At 52.0% G+C, this 23186-nt stretch overlaps 2 protein-coding genes across 4 annotated transcripts; both read right to left on the bottom strand.

Moving 5' to 3' along the window:
* Window positions 1-2360: 2360 nt before the first annotated feature.
* Window positions 2361-11793, bottom strand: znf296 (zinc finger protein 296). Its single transcript, XM_084673394.1, has 3 exons — window positions 11216-11793; window positions 9416-9769; window positions 2361-6139 (listed from the first exon to the last, which is right to left on the bottom strand). The coding sequence occupies exons 1-3, from the start codon at window positions 11265-11267 to the stop codon at window positions 4173-4175; spliced, it is 2373 nt and encodes a 790-aa protein (XP_084529520.1). The 5' UTR covers window positions 11268-11793; the 3' UTR covers window positions 2361-4172.
* Window positions 11794-12287: 494 nt separating this feature from the next.
* clasrp (CLK4-associating serine/arginine rich protein) lies at window positions 12288-22874 on the bottom strand. 3 transcript variants are annotated; one of them, XR_014729895.1, is made up of 21 exons: window positions 22747-22874; window positions 21790-21929; window positions 21396-21493; window positions 21217-21318; window positions 21039-21118; window positions 20815-20899; window positions 20579-20718; window positions 20362-20458; window positions 20195-20273; window positions 19875-19948; window positions 19419-19460; window positions 19091-19300; window positions 18137-18520; window positions 17730-17903; window positions 17351-17394; window positions 14817-14877; window positions 14240-14298; window positions 14071-14117; window positions 13893-13990; window positions 13653-13677; window positions 12288-12965 (listed from the first exon to the last, which is right to left on the bottom strand). XR_014729895.1 is itself a non-coding variant. In XM_084673739.1 (21 exons), exons 2-21 carry the CDS (start codon window positions 21886-21888, stop codon window positions 12923-12925), a joined length of 2034 nt encoding a protein of 677 aa, XP_084529865.1. In that variant the 5' UTR covers window positions 21889-21929; window positions 22747-22874; the 3' UTR covers window positions 12288-12922. The 3 variants fall into 3 exon arrangements, 2 of the variants coding, with proteins under 2 accessions (XP_084529865.1, XP_084529864.1); XM_084673739.1 differs by having other exon boundaries at window positions 17355-17394; window positions 18137-18517; XM_084673738.1 differs by having other exon boundaries at window positions 17355-17394.
* Window positions 22875-23186: the final 312 nt, after the last annotated feature.

A 23186-nucleotide genomic window follows, 5' to 3' on the forward strand; every position in this document is an offset into this window, starting at 1 on the left:
TGGAATAAAACAAAATGAAACACCCAACCTATGTTGCGTAGGTGACAATCATCAGACATGCTAGTTTACCAGAGCTGTGTGTTGTTTGCAACCTAGACGCGTACTGGAAAGATGCGTGAAAGCATAACTAACAGTTGTCACGCTGTTTGCTAACCCACACTTTGTCAGAAACAGTCATCCCTTGTCCATATACAGTCAAGATCACTCTCTGTATTTCCCATCTCTTGGAACAACAGATCAGAAGAAAAGAAAAACAGGACAGGATCAGAAACTGCTGTGAAGCTCCACCAGATTTAGTTTGTTGCTTTTTGGGAGGGGGGGGGGGTTTGAAGGAAGCAAGATCAAAATAGTTAGGTAGACTATTTAATTTCTCACATCTGCATTGTCATTTGACTCATTCAGCATGGCCTGAATATACAACCAACATACTGTATAATACCCATACACAGCAGCTCTCTTGCTTTGTCCAAGGATCTGAAGGTAGCAGAGGAGGAGGTTACAACTGAAGTCGTTTTATATGCATCTAGGTCATCTGGGACAAGCAGCCATGGTGGTGGTTCAGGCCTACGTACGGAGTGAGAGAGCACAGGAACACACGGACAGGGAGTGTGCTTCCCAGCTGCCTGCTAGGCTGAGTGTTGCAGTAGCACCGAGGCCAGGCTGCCTCTCCCTGACCAACAAAAGGCTCCTCTGTGGAGCTGAGACTCTGCCATTAGATCTCAAAGTCCACACTACCGCCGCCCCCGAGGCAGTGGCTGGTCAGACACACACACATGCATACACACACTTCCGCACACACACACACACACACACAGGGTCAGCTGATGTTACCCGCACCCTGCCCCACCTAATAGCGGAGAGGACATGTGTTTGATAAAAGCTATGGCTCATGATTGGCTGCCTGGTACGACAGCACTCATTGGGCCAGGGCTGGTGGTTGACTCCAGGACCCAGAGGTGTGGACGGGAGCTAGCTGGCAGGGAGACAAAGGGCAGTTGGGTATGGGAAGATATCCTCTTGCTAAAGGGGCTACCGGGCGGTGTATCACCTTACCTTACGTAATTGGGCCCATACGGACACCAAATGGCGCCAGGGTACTCACCAGGCAAGCTTCCCCACCAGGGCTCTTAAGGTGGCGGAGGAAGCGATTACTTGTCAACTGTCCCACCCTAGTGCACCTGAGGAGTACCTGGGCTGGGCCCTCCCTGGGCTGGGCCCTCCCTGGACTGGGCCCTCCCTGGGCTGGGCCCTCCCTGGGCTGGGCCCTCCCTGGACTGGGCCCTCCCTGGGCTGGGCCCTCCCTGGGCTGGGCCCTCCCTGGACTGGGCCCTCCCTGGGCTGGGCCCTCCCTGGACTGGGCCCTCCCTGGACTGGGCCCTCCTTCTGTCCCTCTCTCCAAGGGAGCAGGGCCGACTGGACTCATCTGGGGCCGGGCCGGCATTGAATGGCTCTGCTTGTGTCTTCACTTCCTCCTTCTTCCCCCCCCCAACACAATGGTAATTGGCAGTGGGGGTGTGTGTGTGCATCTGCTGCCATACCCCTCAGTCCACCCTGCCCCCACCCTGTTGAAAAGCTCATTAAAAAAGCCTGCTGTTAATGAGCTAGAAGGATCATAGAGATTCGTTTTCATTAGAGGGGGTGGGGTTAAGGCCGGAGATGCTGGCGCAGTGCTTTTTCTGTACCCCCTTAAAATGGAGTCAGCAATTATACAACCACCAAACGCCCCCCCCACCCCCACCCCCACCCAGTGATGCCCCCATGCCCAGAAACAACCTGGCAACCCCCTCACAGCCAACACCCGGCGTCCCTTTCTCACAACCGCCCTTACCTACCCCTCTCTCATCTCAGGGGAGTCCCTACAGGGAGTCAGGTGGCTGAACGGTGAGGGAATCGGGCTAGTAAGGTAAGGGTTCTGAAGGTTGCCAGATCGATTCCCGGCCGAGCAAAATTACGTTGTGTCCTTGGGGTGTCCATTGGGAATGTCCCTGTACTTACTGTAAGTCGTATAAGAGCGTCTGCTAAATGACTAAATGTAAATCTCAACATGCAGCCCTCGCTCCCCTGAAGCACAACACGTGAAGGCACAACATTTCGGAGATTCTTGTAGCTAATTGTGTACAGCGTGCAGCTGTACAGTGTGTGCTTGCACACACACACACACACTACAAGAATGGTAAAAAACGCCCTCAAAGACTAAAGCAGAAACATCATCATAAACAAGCAGCACGGTGTTGACTGTAGTCACTGCTTCAACTAACACCACTGGGCAGCACCTTCTGTGATGCTGAGATGCGACTGCAGGACAGTCTAAATCCTGTTCAAATGACAAAGGGCACAAACACACACACAGAGAAACAGCGCACGTTTGTATGGCTTTGCCTCTTGTACTTTTTAATGAGTTTTCTCACAACCAAGTCAATAACAAAAATTGCCAGAGACAGTGGTGAGGGTTACGCTCACGGCAATGGGCCCAGCATAGAGAGAAACAGAAACTACAACCGGAATGCTGGGAAAGTGAGTTCAAGGCATACAGCAAGTACAGGCAGGGGACAACACAGCACAGAAGACTGCCCTTTTCTATATACAGTATTGGTCCCTGAACAGACATATTCCTGTCATATTATTCACATCGACCCTATTGTCTAATTTCACAAAGCGTAATAGTTACAATTCTTTCAGAAAGTGTCAAAAATAGGGATTCCCTGCTATCAGTGTAAATAGACGAAAAACGACAACACAAGTCACAGTAGTCACATAAGAGAGCGGTGTCCATCGCAGGTAGACAGCTAGCGGATGCGCTCGCTAGCCTGTTGTCTTGTCTTGCTTCCTGGCTTGCGTCCCTGTTGTTGACACATTCCGATGACCCTTGGTGGGCTTGAAGCACAAAGCACAGGACTCGTCACATCATGGCCTGAAAAGTACTCACAGGACAGTACAAGCGTGGGTTCAAGCAGAGTGCTCTGGAATAATGTCCCTGTATACACACGTCGCAACACACACACACACACACACACACACACACACGCACACACACACACACACACAAGTGCTCATTCAGTGGTTCCCACAAAATTCTCCCACCAATCAACTAGCTATTACTGTAGCTCACAACCCTGTAGTTTAGCTGTATATAGACTTTTCATTTGCACAACCACTAACATGCAGTACCCATAAATAAGGACTAATTCAAACAGGCAAAGGAACCAATTGAACATCAAATGGCAGTAAAACATGCATACGTATCAAGCAGGTTTTTTTTTTTTTTTTTTTTACAAAAATGTAAACAAAGAAAAGAGTTCCCCCACAATAGTCAAGTACAAAAAAGTAATGATTTTTTTTTATCACACCCGTTTTAAATTTGCACATATTTTTTATATGTACTGCATTTCTGAGATGCATAGAAGCCAAGCAAAGAAAACATCAGTATGACATATTCACATTTATAAAAATAAAACAGCAAACGGCCCTACACGAAGATAGGAACACGACCTCACCAGGCTCCACAGCCCTGTAAACTTTACATCCAACAGACACATGTTGTCACAGCCAAGTGCCTTTTCAACTGACAGTTATAGAAACTATACGCAAAAAAATCACTTGTCCATGTATTTGATTATTATCTGAAACAATATCTGGGTCTGACCCTTACGGTACGACCACAGGATATGCTCCCATGTCCATCTGTTAACGTATCCTGACTGTTGTCTCACTCGAGTAATAGGAATAAAATTGTGAAAAACACTATTTTAATAATTGCCCAATTAGTCACCAGTTTGCTGAGTGGGAGATCATCTGATCCTCTTGTGTTTTGTGTCGGAAAGCGGTAATCAACTTCCTGTGTTCTGATGAGCAGCGGTGGTTCACTTCCTGTTTCCTGTGAACCCCATAAGTCCTGCCCCCCTTTGGGTTGCATGTTTTCGTTTAGTACTGTGGTCAAAAAGGCACTTGGTTTTTACCCTTGTCTTTGCATATGCTAACTATCAGCAGGATGAGAGTGGGTGGGTCTCTTGGAAAGGGAAGTGAAGGCTGGTGACCACAGCTGCTTTTTCTAGTCTGAACTGACCACCGGTTCTATGCTTAGTTTCATACGAATGTACTTGTATCGTGACGCTTTTGATTCATCATGCAGATGTGTAGGTTAGGCAAAAGAGATCATGGAGAGGAATTTTGGTTTATACCAAGGCCACCTCTGTGTTAACATCACCAGCCAGCTCTTCCAGCTTGCCCTCCAGCTTGTCCTCCAGCTTGCCCTCCAGCTTGCCCTCCAGCTTGCCCTCCAGCTTGCCCTCCAGCTTGCCCTCCAGCTTGCCCTCCAGCTTGCCCTCCAGCTTGCCCTCCAGTTTGCCCCTGACATAGTCCTCCAGCCTGGCTGGGCTCACACTATCCTCCACCTCGGCCTCCTGGTCTTGCTGCTCCTGCATCGCCATCTTGTCCACCTCTGCTCCACCGCCCTCCATCTGGTCCACACTGGCCTCCTCCTCCTCCTCCTCCATCTGGTCCAGGCTGGCCTCCTCCTCCTCCACCTTCACCACCACGCTGGCCTCCTCCGGCTTGGGGGCGGCCATGGCATCGGCGGCGCTGGCCTGGGCGTACGCCCCCACGCTGGCGTGGCTCAGCCCGTGGACCTTCTTCAGGTGCTTCTCCAGGGTGGCGTAGACGGTGAAGGGCACCCTGCACAGCTGGCAGAGGAAGGGCGCCCGGGTGCCGCGGACGCCGTGGGTCTTCATGTGGCGCGTGAGCTTGGAGCTCTGGGCGCAGGCGTAGCTGCAGAGGCCGCAGCGATAGGGGCGCTCCCCCGTGTGGCTGCGCCGGTGAACTGTCAGGTTGCTGCTGTTGCGGAACTGCTTCCCACAGTACTCGCACGCCTCGTCCCTCTTCTTCTTCCCTGAGACGCCGTTGTTGGTGTTGGTGTTGCCATTTCCTCCTCCTCCTCCTCCTCCTCCTCCTCCTCCTCCTCTTCTCTGTTCGTTTTCCCCCTGCCAGTCGTGGATGACCTCACTGTTTATGTCTGCGCTCCAATCCCTTTCTCCGTCCACCATCTCCACCTCCCCCTCCCATTCCCCGACCCCCCTCCCTCTCTCATCCCTCTCTGGGCGTTTGGGAGTGCAGTTGCCGCTAGCGATGCCGCTCTCCCCGCTCCCGCCCGTCTCTCCGCTCTCCAGCGACCCCTCGGACGGGCTAGCGCAAGGCGACGCGTGCTGCGGCTCGCCCTGCGCCTCGGGCTCGTCCTCCCCCGCCTCGCCTCCCTCCCTCTGGGGCTGGAACAGCCTCAGCAGGCTCCTGTTGGAACCTCCAGACTGGGGGGTGATCAGCACCAGGCCGGAGCCGGTGGAGAGGTGCTTGGGGAGGGTCAGGTCCAGCTCAGGGTTCCCCTGGTTGCTGCTGACCACCGCATCTCCCCCTTCTGCTTCTTGAGTCAGAAACCCCCCCCTCTCCCCCTGCTTCCCGTCCTCCTCCTCCTCCGTAGCCCCGCGCCTCATCTCCATCCCCTCGTAGCCCGCTCCTCCTCCTCCCTCGGCCTCCCTGCGGTGGCTCCTCATGTGGCGGGCCAGCTGGCCGCTCTGGGAGAAGGCCTGGTCGCACAGGCCGCAGTGATAGGGCTTCTCACAGGCGTGGGTTCTGCGGTGGGCAGACAGGCTCCGCAGGGACTGGAAGCCCTGGCCACAGAGCTCGCAGGGGAACCCTCCCTGGGGGAGGGGAGAGGCAGCGGGTGGGGAGAGGGACGGAGAGCGGCCCAGGCTTAGGACGGCAGAGCTGGTGCCACCGCTCCCCTCGGCGAGCTCTCTCAGAAGCACCGAGAAGTTGAGGGCCTGCTGATCTCTGGAGGAAGGGGCGGAGTTGTACCGGGCCGAGGTGGAGCTGTTGCTCCGGTGGTGGTGATTTAGGCGCGAGCCGGACGGCTGGAATGCGGAGGCCAAGGTACGGTTGAGGTGACGGGGGTCGAGTGTGGCGGTAGGGGGTTTGAGTCGTCGGTGAGCTCCCCTTCCTCCTCCTCCTCCTCCTCCTCTCACTTCCTCGTCGACCTCCTCCTCTTGGTATATGCTGAAGGAGTGCGTGTGCTGGGCATGCTGGAGAAGGGCCCAGGCCGACGGGAACACATCCTCACACTGCTGGCAGGTAAAACCAGAGGGCTCCTCGGCTGAGAGCGAGCGAGAGAGAGAGACAGAGAGAGAGTGAGAGTGAGTTAGTTATCACAGTACAGTCAGAGACAAGCTGTCCTTGGGGGTTAATGATCAGGATGTGACGACATTGTCCCAGACCAAGGTCCAGACAGGAGCCAAGCCTGACGGAGTGCAGGCAGATAGAACACAAGAGGAACCCAGACAGCTGGGACTGAGGCAGAGACAAGTGGCAGGGACACGGGGAGAGGGGAAATCAGAAATGGAGAGGCCAGCAGAGAGAGAAAAGAGGGGAGATGGGTAGCTGAAGTACATCTGGAGATATTTTTATACGTGGTTAGCTTTGTCTCCCTAACCCAGAGCCACTCTCCAATTAAGCTGCAAATTGCTAATTAGCGGAACGGAGAAAACGAAGGCTTTATGCAAATGAGGCACTGACTCAGCCTGCTTGACAAATGAGACCCCCTCTGCATAAATCAAAATTGGGAAGAAGATGCCCAAATTGAGGGGGGGGACACAGTTCTATTTTTTTCTGAGAGGTTCAAAGCCGACTCTGCTATAAGCCTCTTTCATGTTTCCTGAAGTCAAATCCGTCTGTATTTTACTAGAGGGGGGGGAGGAGAGAGAAGATGAAAAAGGCAACTGTTTCTTTCTTTCTGTCTCTGTTCCCCCTCCACACCCTCCCCGTGTGTGCCTGAAGAAGAGAGGCGATGTGATGGACTCATCCTTTAACCCAGCCTGGACTGAAGGAGCAAGGGAGAAGTTTCCATTCTTTGTATTTTATTTAAAAGGGGGTGAAGTGGTAAAGATAAAGGGGGGGACTGAGAGATAAGAAAGAATTTGTTATGGTCGAGATGCACCACAAAAAATATGTCACCCCACGGATTGTGCTACAGACCCACCCTCCACCCTCCACCCCTTCAACCCCACAAACTCTTCAAACCCTGCAAATCTCTCCCTGAGGGGGGGCTTTTGTCTCGGGGTCCTGGAGTGAAACACAATACCCGGCCGGTTTCTCTTTCGCTCTTTCTTTCCCTCTCTCCCTCTCCCTCGCTCTCCTTTTTTTTGTAAGGATTCCCATTTGGCCCGGGGTAGCACTTGAATATTAAGCAGAAGCAATAACTACTAATTAAAAATGCAGATTGGCTGGGAGCACTAACGAGCAGCAGGCAGAATCTCTTCTCCCCCGGGAAAAGGAGGGAGGAGAAATGGGGGGGGGCAGAATTGAAAGAGGGCAAAGCGATAGAGTGTTGAAGATGGGGGGGGGGGGGGTGGCGTAATTCTGGAGATGAGAAAAAACAAACAAGGAGAATAAATAAAAAGAAATGAGACAGATGCAGACGGTTCTCTCTCTCTCTCTCTCTCTCTCTCGCTCTCTCTCGCTCTCTCTGGCTCTCTCTCGCTCTCTCTGGCTCTCTCTCGCTCTCTCTCGCTCTCTCTCTACGTGAAGGGCCACCTAATCGTTGCAGGAATAACTGCTCTTTCACTCTGAGTCATCTTCTGTAGATTCAAGCAGGCCTGAACTGTCCCCCTCCCACAGCAAAACCAACCTACATTCAGACAGTGTAAAACCCCATTCCCTCCCTAACTGCCACACACCCTCTGCCCTTTACATTGTAAAGATCTTAACAAACCTAAAACCTTAACAAGTGCTGTAAGCCTCAAACACAAATCTCACAAAAATCTAACATTATGACCACACAAAATCCATATAGTGTTCAACATACTTGGTATAAAGGCATTCTCATAAAAGTCTAACTCATCAATATCAATGAGCCTGCTAGATAATACACAAGCGATTACATTTTGTTATTAAAACTTTAATTAAAAAAAAAGTTATCTTGTTTTGCATAATTCAGATACAGTATTGCTCTTGGGTAGTGCATGTGGTCGGTGTGTTGTGTAAGCCTGTGGGCAGCAAGCAACCAAGTTTGTGTGTGTATAGAGACCGAGAGAGAACAAGATGGAGGGAGAGAAAGAAAGAGAGTTCAAGGGAGGAAGAGAAAGGGGTAAAAAAAGAAAAGAGAAACAAGAGAGATTCAGTCGAGACAGAACGTGAAAAACAAGAGACCTGGATGGTCGGAAACAGCACGCAGCCGTCCCCCGGGTGTTACACAAAGGAAGGAAGAGAGCGTGTGTGAGTGTTTTCGTGTGTGTTAAGACAGCGGTGTGCTAAGCTGGTAAAAGGTTTTGGTGGTACCGAAATTATGCATGCATGAAAATCATGTCCAGTCACAACTGGTTGGACATGATGAGCATGTTTGTGCTTGTTCTCCTTTTCCTCTCCGTGTGTGTAGGCTGCACATACGGGCCATTCATCCTCTCGTCACTGCCCCCCCCCCCCCTCCACACACACACACACACACCTTACAAGGGAGAAGTACAACTGAGAAGAGCGGAAAATGTGAGTGTATCACAACAGTCTCACAAAGCCTCCTTAACAAAACGGTTTCATTTATTTGAAATCCTGTGTTTTGTAGCAAGAGGAACTTTAAAAAGATATGTTCCTGGTCAAATCCTTTACACTGCTTCGAACCTAGCTTGCGTTCTCAGGCCAGTCCAACATTGTTCTAAAACAGACATTCCAAGTCACCATTGAAGGAGGACCAAGTCCCCAAATGTTCTCCAGTGGTATGACACAGTGAGACAGGGCTCACTCATGTATTTAGATCGTTTTAGATAGCACAGCAAGCTCCACTCCAAATCCCCGAATAATCAAAACAGTGGTGGTGACAGAGGACCTCAGCTTGGCGCAAGGCAGGCCAAGGGCCTTTAGAGTCGCTTTCTGTGTATGATGCAACGTCCTAAACTGGTGTCATCTGTTTGTGTGTGTGTGTCATAACCTGCACACACACACACACACACACACACAAACTCTTCTGCCCCTCACAGCCCAGCTGGTCTTGCGCTCCTGCTCACCAGAGGCCCGTGTCGTTGTGTGGCCAGAGAGCTCGATGTGTGTTTGTGTTGTGTTTACCTGGCCACTTCACCTGAGAGACTGACAGCCAAGGAGATAGAGGGGGAGCTCAGGTGCTCCGGAGCCCTCAGGGACACCCCCCAGGGCTTCAGAACCCCCACTGCTGCCTGTCCTTTCCACACAATTAGCCTCCGCGTCGCTAACTCACAGAGGGCCAGCTACTGGCAACAGCTAACTAATGAGCTGGACTGGGAGGTGGGGCAGTTATTAGTAGGAAAAGGAGAGTGAACCCCCCCCCCCTCCTCCTCAAAAATACACAACAAAAAAAGGAGATAGGAGAGAGAAAACAGTGACTAATTAGCGACATGCATGCACTCACCTGTTCGGTTAGGCTCCGCCTTCACCTTCCCATTGGGCTCCTCCCCCCAGGACTCGTCCCTATCCATGACTCTCCTCAGCTCTACATATCCTTCACCCGTGCGAGTGTTCATGCGGCGTGGTTGCGCCCGATTGGCTGGGGACGGAGGAGCGTTGGCATTGGGGGCGTGGCTTCGAGAGCGGCAGCCACCCTGTTTGTGCTGGATGAACGCCAAGATCTGGGCGAGAGGGAAGGCCTGGCCACACTGGCCACAGGTCAGAAGGTCACGACCTTCATCACACCTGGTGACCTCTGGCTGAGACGACCTCTCCACCAATGGGGCGCCCGCTGCCGAGTCTGAGGATTCTGGGACATCTGGGAGGATACGGAAAAAGAAAGAGATTTTTCAGATGCCAAGAAAGACTAACATGGGCAATTAGGGGATGGGGTGAAAAACATTCAAACGCTTCCTTGTAAATCAAGTTCATCAACTTGAGTGTATGACCACGTAAATGTCATCTGGTGAACCATCCTAAACAGTTCAGGTAACAGTGAACAGGATGACTATTCGTTATGAAAGTATAAACTGGGTGGCTGTTTGGGGAAATAAACACTTTTTTTCAGTGCAGCTTTTCATTCAGAGCCCTCCCCCTAGTGAGACCACGGTAATGCCAACACTGACTACTTCCTCCAGCTATCTTAGCTTGTCTCGCAGCAAGGCTGAATGTAGACCGACCTATAAGTTTGATCTCACACCAGCACAACTATATTTCTTAAACCAACTAGGCCTAAATTTCTTATTCCAGCAATTGAGAAACTGAGAGATGTGAGAGGGCCCTTAACAAAAACATTCCTGCCTGCCTATCCTAGTTATTGTACAAAAGGATATTCTAACGTTCATAATATAACTACAGGGCTCATTTTCTTAAGAGTTCTTCTAATACCGGGAATATACAGGTCACGTTGGACTCCAGTGAGTCAGTTACACTCGCTGCTGTCATGGACACGCCTAGAAGCAGGGACATGGTTCACCTGTCCAGGCTGAGCTGTGTGTCTGTGTACAGGTACAGACAGTAAAGTCGAAGTGGATCTCACCGGTGGTTACTTAAAAATGTCACCTTTCCTGTTTCATTGCTGCTGCGCTCGCTGTTTGTGCAGGCAAGGCGCGGTTGCGCGCACAGCGTCGGGCTTGTGGTCAAACTAGAAAAGCTCCTCTGGTCTCCGTTGGGGAACAGAAATATTACGTTTTATCCTAGAGTTCCCAGACGACAACAGAACATGGCTTGATAAAGTGTACCGTAGACGAATGGGGCACATGGCCCTTCGTAAGTTGCTCTGGACATTCCTGACAAAGTCAAGTATCTCTCGCCAGGTCAAAGGAGTTCCGGAGACGGCTGTCCATCATTTATAATTGAGGCTTATGGCATAGGAGTGATATTTTAATGGCGATCTCTGACAAATTCTATGAAGTCACTAGGACAAAAACTAGGTTGAGATTCCCGGGTCAAGATGCAATAAGGAAATGAAGAGTCACCAAGATCGCCCCCCGCGTATCGTTAGCCCCGAAATGTAGGCTACTAAGCACAGTATATAGTATCGTCTAAACTATATTAGTACAAGAATAGAAAAAAAATCTATTACAAATACCACTTACAAATAGCTAATATCTAATAGCCTACTTTTAATTAATTTATCATTACTAAAAGCCACACCAACATGTTTTATATTTTTTTTTATTAGATTCAGTGATAGGCCTATAAAGAATTCACAAATAATGAGTATAATCAATAAAGGTGTCCATAATTATGTGGCTTAGCCTACCTTGAATTGCAGTCAGGTGTTGTGGTCGGCTTCCGAGTTTGCGTCTGGACATTCTGTGCAAAGGTTTGACTTGGGTATCCACAGTCCGGGATCGACCAAGATCAATCACTTGGCTATACTAAATTAAGTGAAGTTAACATGAACAACCTGGCACGAATTACAGACTGCCCGATTCCACGGTGCGGACGGGACGTTGTTGTGACTAGCTCTCTGAAGTCTACCAAGCCTGTTCAAGTTCAGGCTACCAGCCCCGCAGCGCAGGAACGAAGGGGCAGGGGCAACATGTTTTAGGCGCCGCCTGCCAATGATCCTCCGACCCCGACCCCGCCCTCCAAACACACACGCGCTTGCACGCACGCAAGCTTGCAAACACACATATACTTTTACATATAGACCTAATAACACGTGTTGGAACACATGGGCTATACATATAACGCCGTACAGTGACAGAGAACGTTTGGAACACTTCCCTATCCCTGTTTAATTAATAATGAATGATAATGTTGTATTTCACAAATAATACTTACAAACTACAGCAATGAACCGTTAAGATCTTTGAAGCTTAGCCTTGTTTCTTTACTAAGGATGTGGGTGAGGAGGAAGTGGCTTTAACGAGGTCGCTGAAGACAGGTGTTTTGCTGTCCGGCTGATTTCGAAACCGAAGTTAACTGTCGGTTTGTTTCACCCCACTACCAGACCTTATAGAGACATTACAGAAAACCTCGTGTGACATGTCTCTTTTCAATGTATCTGAGCCCATACAGCAAAATAAACCATTGAACTAAAAGGCATAGATTAGTGTAAAACCTAATAAATAATCAGCTTCTCACTTGGTATCCGAATTTGAAACATCTTGGACTTCCATTACACAATGTAGTAACACAACATGTGACGACGGCTGTTCTTTGACAGACAGTCTAACAATGTCTTTCTAAAAGCACATTTAGATATTTTTTATAAAGTGTGAATGGGGTTTGGCACCACCTGGTGACGAAGTCAAAACATTAATATGGCTTTAGGTAGCGTCCAGTAAGTTTAGTTCATAAACACAAATGAAGCGTCCGACACATCCAATACTCTATTCGTTTTATTTGGAATTCACCATCTGATATTTGATATTATTCGGAATAAAACAAAACGTAACCCATAACAGTTCACTTAAGTTTTACATGTACATAATTGTGTAGGTGGGTGACAGAGCTGCCTAGTTTACAAAGACTCTGAGGCAGTTGTTAATCAATAGCTTTCCAAATATTCACAAAATGACAATTTCCATCAGAGGATTTTTTTTCCAACTTCAAAAAGGAGCAATCGTATTTACAGATGCATCTGTGTTGAACAGGCAGAAGGGGCCGTGTGAATAGGTGAGGAAAAGATAAAAGAGAGGACATCTCTTTGCCAATGCCAATTCCCAGGATTAAAGATTCAGAGGTGTGACCAGATGTAAGGTATCAGTTTTAATGACAATTCATCAACGACTCTAGTTGCAGATGAAATAACCTATGATACCAGATCAGAATTCACTATTATGACATTCATCACTCAACTCTGGCCTTCATTTCAGGTCTTCACTTGCCCTTTCCCCTCCAGGTCCCTCTCTCCTCCTCTTTCCATCGTCTACCAGGCATACTTTCTTCTCGTGCCTCTTGGCCCCGAGGACAAGACTGAGACAGAGGGAGGGAGGGATTCAGCGTGTCTCTGGTTGTCTCAATATCGGTAGTATGGGCTCCTTGATCGTGAACGAGACCTCCTGAGGGACAGACATGGAGAGAGAGGGAGGAGAGGAGGGAGGGAGGAGAGAGGGAGGAGAGGAGGGAGGGGGGAGAGAGGGAGGAGAGGAGGGAGGGGGGAGAGAGGGAGGAGAGGAGGGAGGGGGGAGAGGAGGGAGGAGAGGAGGGAGGGGGGAGAGAGGGAGGAGAGGAGGGAGGGGGGAGAGAGGGAGGAGAGGAGGGAGGGGGGAGAGAGGGAGGAGAGGAGGGAGGGGGGAGAGAGGGAGGAGAGGAGGGAGGGGGGAGTGGGGGAGAGGGAGGAGAGGAGGGAGGGGGGAGAGAGGGAGGAGAGGAGGGAGGGGGAGAGAGGGAGGAGAGGAGGGAGGGGGGGAGAGAAAGAAGCACACAAGATGCATGACAGCGTGAGACCAGATCCTGCAGCGCTGCAGTCACCTGCTCCAGACTCCTCTCATGATTTGACTGTGTGTGTGTGTGTGTGTGTGTGAAACGTCATTCTGACAGGAACTACAATTTGTGCGTGCGCACGTGCACGTATAATTTGAGACAGTCTACGACCAAGAATATCAAAGCCACAAGACAAATCTCAAAACGTATCTAAGTGTGTGTGTATGTGTGTGTGTGTGTGTGTGTGTGTAATGTGGTGATAAAAGCAACCAGTCCCTCCATGTTGGCAGCGAGTGCTGGGATTCTCTGGGCGTCTCACATACCTTCTGGATGAGCTGTGGTCGCGGCCTGGGGGAGCAGAGGGCAGAGAAGAAGCAACATGACTCATCAAGACATCAGCCTGCAGCAACACTGGGCACATGACGCTTTGGCGGTTGAAACAATAGCGGCACAGTTAGTGGCGCCCACTGGAGGGCTTTGAGGAGCAACCTGTTGGTGTTCAGGCCAGGGGGGGGGGCTCCTACCCCTGCTGTCAGGTGAGCGGGGGGCGTTCAGGGACTTACTGTATTTGGATGGCGAGGGCGACGGCGAGGGCGAGTGACTTTGGTGGCCGTACTGCTTCTCCCACTCGTCCCTCTCTTTCTCACGACGCTCACGCTCCCTGGAGGACAGCCGGATGGTCAGATATTCATACCAACACAGCACTGACACACACACACACACACACACACACGGTCTTACTTCATGCGGATCTTGCGTGCCATGGCTCGCAGCTCCCCCTCTCGCTCCTGTGAGACAAACACGCGGTCAGCATGAAAAACATTGTCTGGTGCTGGGAGGACACACACAACGTGTGTGTGTGTGTGTGTGTGCGTGTGTGTGGTGGATACTGTGTGAAGGTGACACACACCTGCCGCTTGTTCTCCTGCTGCTGGATCTTCACCTGGGCAGCTCTCTTATCCGCCTTGGCTGAAAGATCACAAAAGGAAACAGATTTACTCCTCATGTGTAACAAGCGATACAGCCCACAAGCTTATTTCTCCTAACTTAGTACCAGCCAATGTGACGACGGCCAGCATCTATTTAGACCCCGAGTGCTCCATTTTAACATTACAATCATACAGTCATTACAATCGAGCCATCATTAAAACGTGTCAACATGAGGAAGTGAAAGAGGCCGTGTGTGTGTGTGTATGTATATGTGTGTGTTTGCTCATTTAAATTCTTATATATATATATATATACACACAATTTTATTTTTAAAATTGGTTTATTTTAAAATTGTTTAGTTCTTAGAATTAGTTTAACTTTCTAACTTTTTTTTACTTACTTTAAGATCCGAATATGCAGTGTTTACCCAACCATTATATTACCCCCCCCCCCCCCCCCCACCGCCCCCCCCACCCGTGTAACATACGTGGCGAATAAACCAAATTCTGATTCAGAATGTGTGTGTGTGTGTGTGGTGAGCAGGGAGCGTCACTCACACTGTCTGTTGAGGGCCTTCTGCATGCGTATCTTCAACTTCTCCTGCGGGGTCATCTTTGGCTGCAAAACACACACATACATCAGAGCACTCTCCGGGCCGGGGTGCACGCCATGTGTGTGTGTGTGTGCGCGCACGCGCTAAGGCTTATATACAGTGCCAGGGGGTTTAGACCTGGGTCAGCTGAGGGAACACATACATATAAATAAATCACATGTAGGGTCTATCGTGTTGCGCCAGGGCTGGAGGAGAGGGCGCTATGTGCCATGAGGAGAGGTGAACTCTGTGCCTGTTCCCTGCACATAGTCTGGGACAGCATGACTGGGTGAAGGGGGGTGGGGGTCAGGTTACATTTCACTGGTCTCTCCATATGGGTCTAATGTATATATGAATGTAGGGGGTGCGTGCTGGGGGGAGTAAAGGGGAATTGAATAAAACAACAACAAGTTTAGGTCCACTGAGTTCAGTCAGGAGTTGTTTGTGTTAAGTGTTGCTCCTGAAGGCCACACCCCTTCCTGGGTGTACCTGGCCAGGTAGGAATTCAGCTGGTCATGCAAGAAGTACAGGTCAAAACAGCTCCAGACACACAGTCCTGTCCCAGCCTGCTCTCTGCTGGAGAGAACACTTGCTCCTTGCTGCCCCTCCCCCCCCGCCCCCCCACAGCCACTAGTCTCTCACAGCCCAACAGTCTCATTACTAGCTCATCCTGTCCAGATTCAGGGCGCGTGAGCGAACAACAGCGCTCATAACCCATGACAAAAGACTCGGGGACGAAATCAAAACACCATTATGTGTTCTCATCTAGCCCAATTCTGTGTGGGCTCAGATCTCCCAGCGACTGCGCCGGCAGGGAGATCTCCGCCCCCTTGGTCGGCGTCCAGGTAAAGTCCTTCCTGAACTGGTTTGAGCTCTCGCATTGCCTCCTTGGGCCTCTGGTGGGAGAGGCGAGGTGTGGCGCGCCGGCCTGCCGGGGCTTGTTAGCAGCACCTGCTGTCCAGGAGCCGTCCCAGCTCCCCAGGCTCCCTGGCTGGCTCCCCGGCGCAGGCCGCGGCTCGTCCACAGCCCTGTCTGAAACCATCTGGAAACGCAAGCGTGCATCTTCCTCGCCCGCCTCGAGGAGCACCTGGGATCTAAGGCGATTGGACGGGTGAAAAACCACATACTTTCCGCGGTTCCACATCAGCGATTTAGACAAGGAAGTGACGCTGCGTTTTCAGAGGATCCAAACCCTATGACACAGGCTATAAACTACATATCTACACTGCCCTGGGATGGTCGACAACCTACATCTACATTCTACTACAATACTGTTGTACCACAAGACAGGGCTGACTATAAAGGTTCCCACCATTCACAGAAGTCCAATAAACACATCTATCTTTACCCAGGACTGCTCCTGCAAGGCAACACGCTATTGACAACAACACTTACCCCAAAAATCTATAGAGATCATTGATGAAGGGGGCAGGGCACAGGAAAGGAAGCAAGAAAAGGAATCAATATGAGGGGTTTTGACAAGCACACATCAGCTCTCACGGTTCACCTTAGTGACACCGCGACTGTGGAGACTAAGTGAGAAACACTACACACTACAACGGATCAGTCCCACCCCCCTGACCCCCACCCCCCTCTGACTCCCACCCCCCCCTGACCCCCCCTCTGACCTCCACCCCCCCTGACCACCACCCCCCTGACCTCCACCCCCCCCTGATCTCCACCCCCCTGACCTCCACCCCCCCTGACCACCACCCCCCTGACCTCCACCCCCCCCTGATCTCCACCCCCCTGACCTCCACCCCCCTGACCTCCACCCCCCTGACCTCCACCCCCCCTGACCTCCACCCCCCTGACCTCCACCCCCCCTGATCTCCACCCCCCTGACCCCCACCCCCCCTGACCTCCACCCCCCTGACCTCCACCCCCCCTGACCCCCACCCCCCCCTGACCTCCACCCCCCCTGACCTCCACCCCCCTGACCTACACCCCCCCTGATCTCCACCCCCCCCTGATCTCCACCCCCCTGACCCCCACCCCCCCCTGACCTCCACCCCCCTGACCTCCACCCCCCCCCTGATCTCCACCCCCCCCCCTGATCTCCACCCCCCTGACCTCCACCCCATCTCTGCTCAGAAGGCACTTCACTGGCTACTTCCACCCAGGGCAGAGAGGGCACCCGGACTATTCAACACAGAGAGGAGAGAGGCGGGTGTGGTCAGAGACACTCCTCGGCAGATAGCTGCGACGCTCTGGAGGCTCCTCCCACACTGTCGGTGGACGGCAGGAAAGGGGCGGGGCTACAGCCAGCAGGGTGAGCAAGGTGGTTACAGGTCAACACTGGGAGCCGCTAAACGGACACACGTCCAGACGGGAGGGCGGAGTCAAAGACAGGGGGCTGAAAAGCGCCATAGGCTGTGTGTAACGGAGGCCCGGGGGAGGGGGCGGGACCCCCCGGCCTGATTGGACAACCAGGGCAGCCTGTCAGGAGTGAGGGAGGCGTAGACTTTAGCAACAAACCCAGCGAGATCAAATTCTTACTGACTTTGGCAGCTCCCGTCTCTTTACCACCCGGAGTATCAGGCCTGGAGGGGGGGGGGGGGGGGAGGGGAGGAGAGAGGGGGGGGGGGGGAAACATGAACGCCATACATACATAATCCATTAGGTTTTCTCATCCAATGGCTCCACCTACAGGACAATCAGCAGTACTACATTTGAGATACTCATTTAGACTCCACAGGCCCCACAGTGTTGTTAGTAGAGCTGTTGCCTTTTCTACGTTTACACAAATGACGAAATGGGACGAAGCGTCTGCTGGGGCTGTGGATGTGTGACGCAGAGCTGCCGCATTGTGTGTGTGATTCAGCATGAGCGTGTGAGCTCATGTTCTCTGCATGCGGCCTACGACAACAGCACTCACTTTCTCAGCTTGTCAGACAGGGCGGTGGCAGAGGGCGGGGCCCCCCTGGGGGAGGGGCTGCGGCTGGGGGGGCTGGGGGACTGGGGGGGGCTGGGGCTGCTGCTGCCCCCTCTCCGGTGCCCTCCGGAACTCCGACCCCCCCACCTGGCCCCCTGTCGCGAGCTGGAGCGAGACCTATAGGAGGGAGGGGGGGCGGTCGCCAAGGTTATTATGGGTGCCCGCCAGCACAGACAGCATACACACACACACACACACACACACACAAGTCACATCCTTTCAAGCGTGCAGACACGCACACATCCAGGACCACACCTTCTACAGAGGAACATGCCATTTCTCTAGTCCAGCCTCACACACACACACGTTCCAGTTAACCATGTTTTGTTACCGGACGCCAAAAGTCTTACCGTGTTCGTCTACGCGCAGAGTAGCGCCGGCCCCTGTCCCGCTCTCTCTCCCGCTCTCTCTCCCGCTCTCTCTCCCGCTCTCTCTCCCGCTCCCGCTCTCTCTCCCGCTCTCTCTCTCTCTCCCGGTCGTTGGAGTGCGACCGCGTGCGGTTGTACCTTCTCCTGCTCCCGCCCCCTCCGTTGCTGCCCCGCCCCCTGGAGCGCGAGTCTGAGCGCCCCCTGGAGCGCGAGTCCGAGCGCCCCCTGGAGCGCGAGCGGCGCCCGCCGCCGTCCCGGCCCCCCCGACCCCTCCGGCCACGGCGCGAGCGCGAGGAGGAGGAGCGCGAGGAGGAGCGCGAGGAGGAGGAGGAGGACGAGGAGTGGCTGGAGGACGACCTTCGTCTGCTGGAGAGACAGACACACACGGGGATGTTAGGACCCCCCCCCCAGGCTCATAGAACTCTGGAGTTCCATCAAAGTAAAAAAAAAAAAAAAAAACGGGATTCAGATTCAGGTTGTCTTCCGTGGTGCGGTGTACTTCAAGCTGCTGGTGTTGCACAGCCAATCACAGTCAAGAGTGGAAACAGGTGATCAATTAACGGTGGGAAAAGCAAGCCCATCCAGGGTGCTTTAGCTTTAGCCAAGAACGCAGAACATCATGTCATGCAGTCCCATCATTCTTGAATGTGCGTCAGTGTCTCTCTCTCACACCCTCACACACACACACGTCTGAATTGTGCTTGTTGCTGGGGGCGACATGCATAGCTCAAACTGTGATCTTTCTCTGTAGGCTAATTCACTACATGGCTAGGAGGATCCAACAGACTGGTCTGACCACCTCAGCTCCATCACACCCGCCAACCAAACTAGCACCCATCTGGCAATCGACATCTACTGAGGTCATTTGGTTGGACAGCAAAATGAGTGACAGTAGAACACAACCAATGAGAAGCCAGGAAGGGGAAAGTTACCGACCGGGAGCCCCTGCTATGACCTGCGGGGTGGTGCTGCGAGTTGGCGGGGGCGTGGGCGGAGAGGGCAGTAGGCGGAGCCTGGTTGGCGGCAGCGGCGGCGGCAGCGGCGGCCTCCTCGTCACTTCCTCCAAAGCTGGTAATGAAGGTGATCTTCTCTGGGCCCGGTGAGCGGGAGCGAGACCGGGACTCCGAGCTGGACTCGGACTCAGGTCTGAGTGGAGAGAGGGGGTGAGAGAGAGGAGAGGAAGGATGAGCACCTGGCACTGGCGGCCATCTTGCCCGGGTATCCACAGCAGCTGAGTGTGGCAAGAGCAGTCGGAGGTCCTCACCTTTTGTAGGGGTCGTAGGTGGGGCTGTCCCTTCTGGCGTAGCTGGAACAGACAAACACACGTGTGGCATTTAGACTCGCTGCCCTCCCATTGGTTCGTGTTTTTTGAGGGGAAAAAAGGAAGTGTTGAGGGAGGGGGGAGGGTGAAGGAGCCAGCCAGGAGAGCGGTCAGGTGTTCAGGCTGTGTTCTGCAGGGGGGGGGGGTCAGGTGTTCAGGCTGTGTTCTGCAGGGGGGGGGGTCAGGTGTTCAGGCTGTGTTCTGCAGGGGGGGGGGTCAGGTGTTCAGGCTGTGTTCTGCAGGGGGGGGGGGGCAGGTGTTCAGGCTGTGTTTTGCAGGGGGGGGGTCAGGTGTTCAGGCTGTGTTCTGCAGGGGGGGGGGGTCAGGTGTTCAGGCTGTGTTCTGCAGGGGGGGTCAGGTGTTCAGGCTGTGTTCTGCAGGGGGGGGGGGGTCAGGTACCTGGGGGGGCTGATCTGTCGGCCCTTCAGCCTCTTCTCTCTGAACTCCCTCCTCTGTCTGCGAGAACGTCGACCCTGTGTCACATCAAACACACAGTGAGGGAGACGCACACATGCATACACACACACACACACACACACACACACACACACACACACACACACACACACACACACACACACACACACACACACACACACACACACACACACACACACACACACACACACACACATACACACACACACACATACACACACACACACACACACACACACACACACACACACACACACACACACGTGCGGTTCCAGTCTTACAGAGTACATGGCCTTCTCTGCCTCCAGGGCCTTGGCATGTTTGATGGCCTCCACTTCCTCCTTGTCCTTCCTCAGCATCCTATTGGACAACGTCATAGGTCACTTCCTGGGTACAGTGTTTTTTCTTTCACATTGGACCAGTGATGGGGCGAGGGTGACAGACTGACCTGACAAAGTCTCCCTCTGCCATGCCATACGGTGAGGCCATCTTGTTTATGTCCAACACCTGCTCCTGGTTCAGCTCATCAACATCCACCTCCACATCTGTGACACACACACACACACACTTTTAAGGTTAGGACTGAGCTATGTTAAACTCCAACAGTATGTTCAACATCAAAGCGTGATTTGTAAACAAACCATCCCACGTGACAGTTTCCTCACCAATGTCGGGAATGCCCTCGTCTTCCTCTGATTCGCTGTTCTCCGAGTCGTCCTCTTCTCCCTTTTCTGATTGGCCGTCAGGCTCCGTCACGGTGCTGTCCTCGTACGTGTAGCCAATGGTGGCCTTCTTCTCGGCCAGCCTGCCCAGCGAAGAGAAAGCATCACACACTGAATATCAACCAACTGGATAGACGAGGACAGAGCACTCGTTTGTTTGTGAAGATGGTGGGGCGTACTTTTTTTTCTCGTCCTCGTTTGGCCTCTGCAGGCCACCGTAGAGCTCGTCCACGTAGATCTGGTACAAGCACTGCTCCTCAGAGACTGCGGGGAGAGTGACAAAGCACAGACACAACATGAGCAAAATATACCCAGCGGGAGCTAGGACCCAGGAGACAGCAGATGAATGGCCTGCCGTCCACAGGAGGGTCCTGTATGAATTACAAGGCCAGTGGAAACTCACTGTTAGCAAAGTCATTCTGCACCAGGCCTCGGTAGCGCTCATAGTTGCATTTCCTCTCCTCCGACTCCTGTTCCGGAGTGCTAGAACCACAATGGAAGACAGTACACCAAATTAGAGCCACAGACACACACCATTTGTTCCTTTGCAAACCAAAGTATTTTCTCTGAGGCAGACTTACACTGTGCTGAGGAGTGGAGGAGTGTAGGTGGGTATGTAATCCAGGTGAGCTCTCACGTCAAACCTGTCAATCATGTTATTGGCGTCTCCCAGCCAGGGCATCCTAGATAGAAGGGCATGACACATGAGTAATCACACAGTGTGTGTGTGTGTGTGTGTGTGTGTGTCTGTTTTCCTCACATGTTAATGGGGCTTTCTGCGGCGAGCGCGACAGCAGAGTCTAGATGGATCTTGTAGGCCCGGCCGTGAACCTGAAGGAACTGAGCCGGGTCCTTTTTCTGTAGTGGAGACAGAGAGAGACAGAGAGAGAGATGGACAGAGAGAGAGAGAGAGAGACAGAGAGAGAGTGAGACAGAGAGAGAGACGGACAGAGAGAGAGTGAGACAGAGAGAGTGAGTGAGTGAGTGAGAGAGAGATGGACAGAGAGAGAGAGAGAGAGAGAGACAGAGAAGGACAGAGAGAGAGAGATGGACAGAGAGAGAGAGACAGAGAGAGAGTGAGAGAGAGACAGAGAGAGTGAGCAGAGGGACACTTATCACAGCCTCAGAGTGACATCCAGAGAGACGGGTCTTACGATCTTCTCGTAGTACTCTCGCCGGCGCTCGCCGCGTCGTTTGTAGTCCACCATCATGCCACGCAGTTTCCTCTCGTGCTTGCGGGCCTCCTGCCACATGACGGCACCGCTCGGGGTGGGGGCGCGGCGCGGCACGGTTGCTGTGGAGATGGGGAGGGGAGTCAGTGAGTGAGTGTGTGTGTGGGGGGGGGGGGTGTGGGGGGGGGGGGGTAAGAGAAGGAAACAAGAAAGAAATCAGAGAATGGGTGTGTAATGTGTATGCGCCTCTATCTCAAGTCTGGGCTTTGCCCCACAACCTGTTTCACCGTTAATTGCCCTGCATGGATAACTTGTCATAAGAATGTAAACGAACTGGTCATTTGGCCATCGCGCAGGATCCAACCACACGCTGCACTTACAAATATTTCAGTTCTCTGAATCACATGACCGTTCGGTGAAGAAATAACCTTAGGTCCTTAAAGACCATAAACTGATAGCGTTTTAGTTTAGTACGGGTAGTGTGGTAACTACATATCTAACGTACTGAGTAAGTTACTACAGTGCTCTATAAGCAAGCTAGCTAGCTCTAGCAGCTACAGCCACAACACCATGCAGCTGGTCGGTGAGGTTGAGGGGACTAGGGAAATCATTTTGCATATACTTACTCAATAATGTTGCTTTCTTTAATACATACAACTATAAAACCATATTTAGAATGCAAACTATTACGTATATGCTGTTAGCCAGTCAATCAGAAAAAGCATGCAATTCTGCAAGTAGCTAGCTAGCTAACTATAGCTAGAGCTACCTGGCTAGCTACTGCAAAATTAACTAGGCCTCAGTTAGCTAGCTAATGCTAGCTTTCTATGTCGTAGAACAATAACGTACTAAGCTAGCCAACTTGCTACATTTAAGGTGAAAATAGGATATTGAGAAATACATGTGTGTGATCAGAAACTAAAATATTTGAATACCTACCAGTTTTTGTGAACCACCAACAGACACTTGGGTATTCCGTTCAGATTGTTCAACTCGGCGATTGCAGCCGAAATCTTGTCACACCTCCCTGTGTCCCACCAGCGGAAGTTTAGTGATCTCTAACAGAAACTGCATGCACTACCTCTAACGACCAGAAGGGAGCAGTCGATTACATGTCTTGTTCTGCATGAGTCATGATTGTGCATGTTGACAAGAAATTGGTGACTTTCACACGAATGTATTTGTTATTCCTCTGTATCACATTGCCTTGTTGCATTAACTGAACATGTGATTAACAGCGTGTCATAACTGTAAATACCTTTCCTCAAAACCACCTGGATGATACCTGATTTTCTGGGTACACATGAAACAGACTAATCCAATGATTCACACCCATCACAAGTAGGCAAAAACTAAGATGCAAAACGAAGATAAAATGT

This window comes from Hypomesus nipponensis, chromosome 15 (assembly GCF_054491055.1).
Source record: "Hypomesus nipponensis isolate SF chromosome 15, ASM5449105v1, whole genome shotgun sequence".
NCBI classification, from domain to species: Eukaryota; Metazoa; Chordata; class Actinopteri; order Osmeriformes; family Osmeridae; genus Hypomesus; species Hypomesus nipponensis.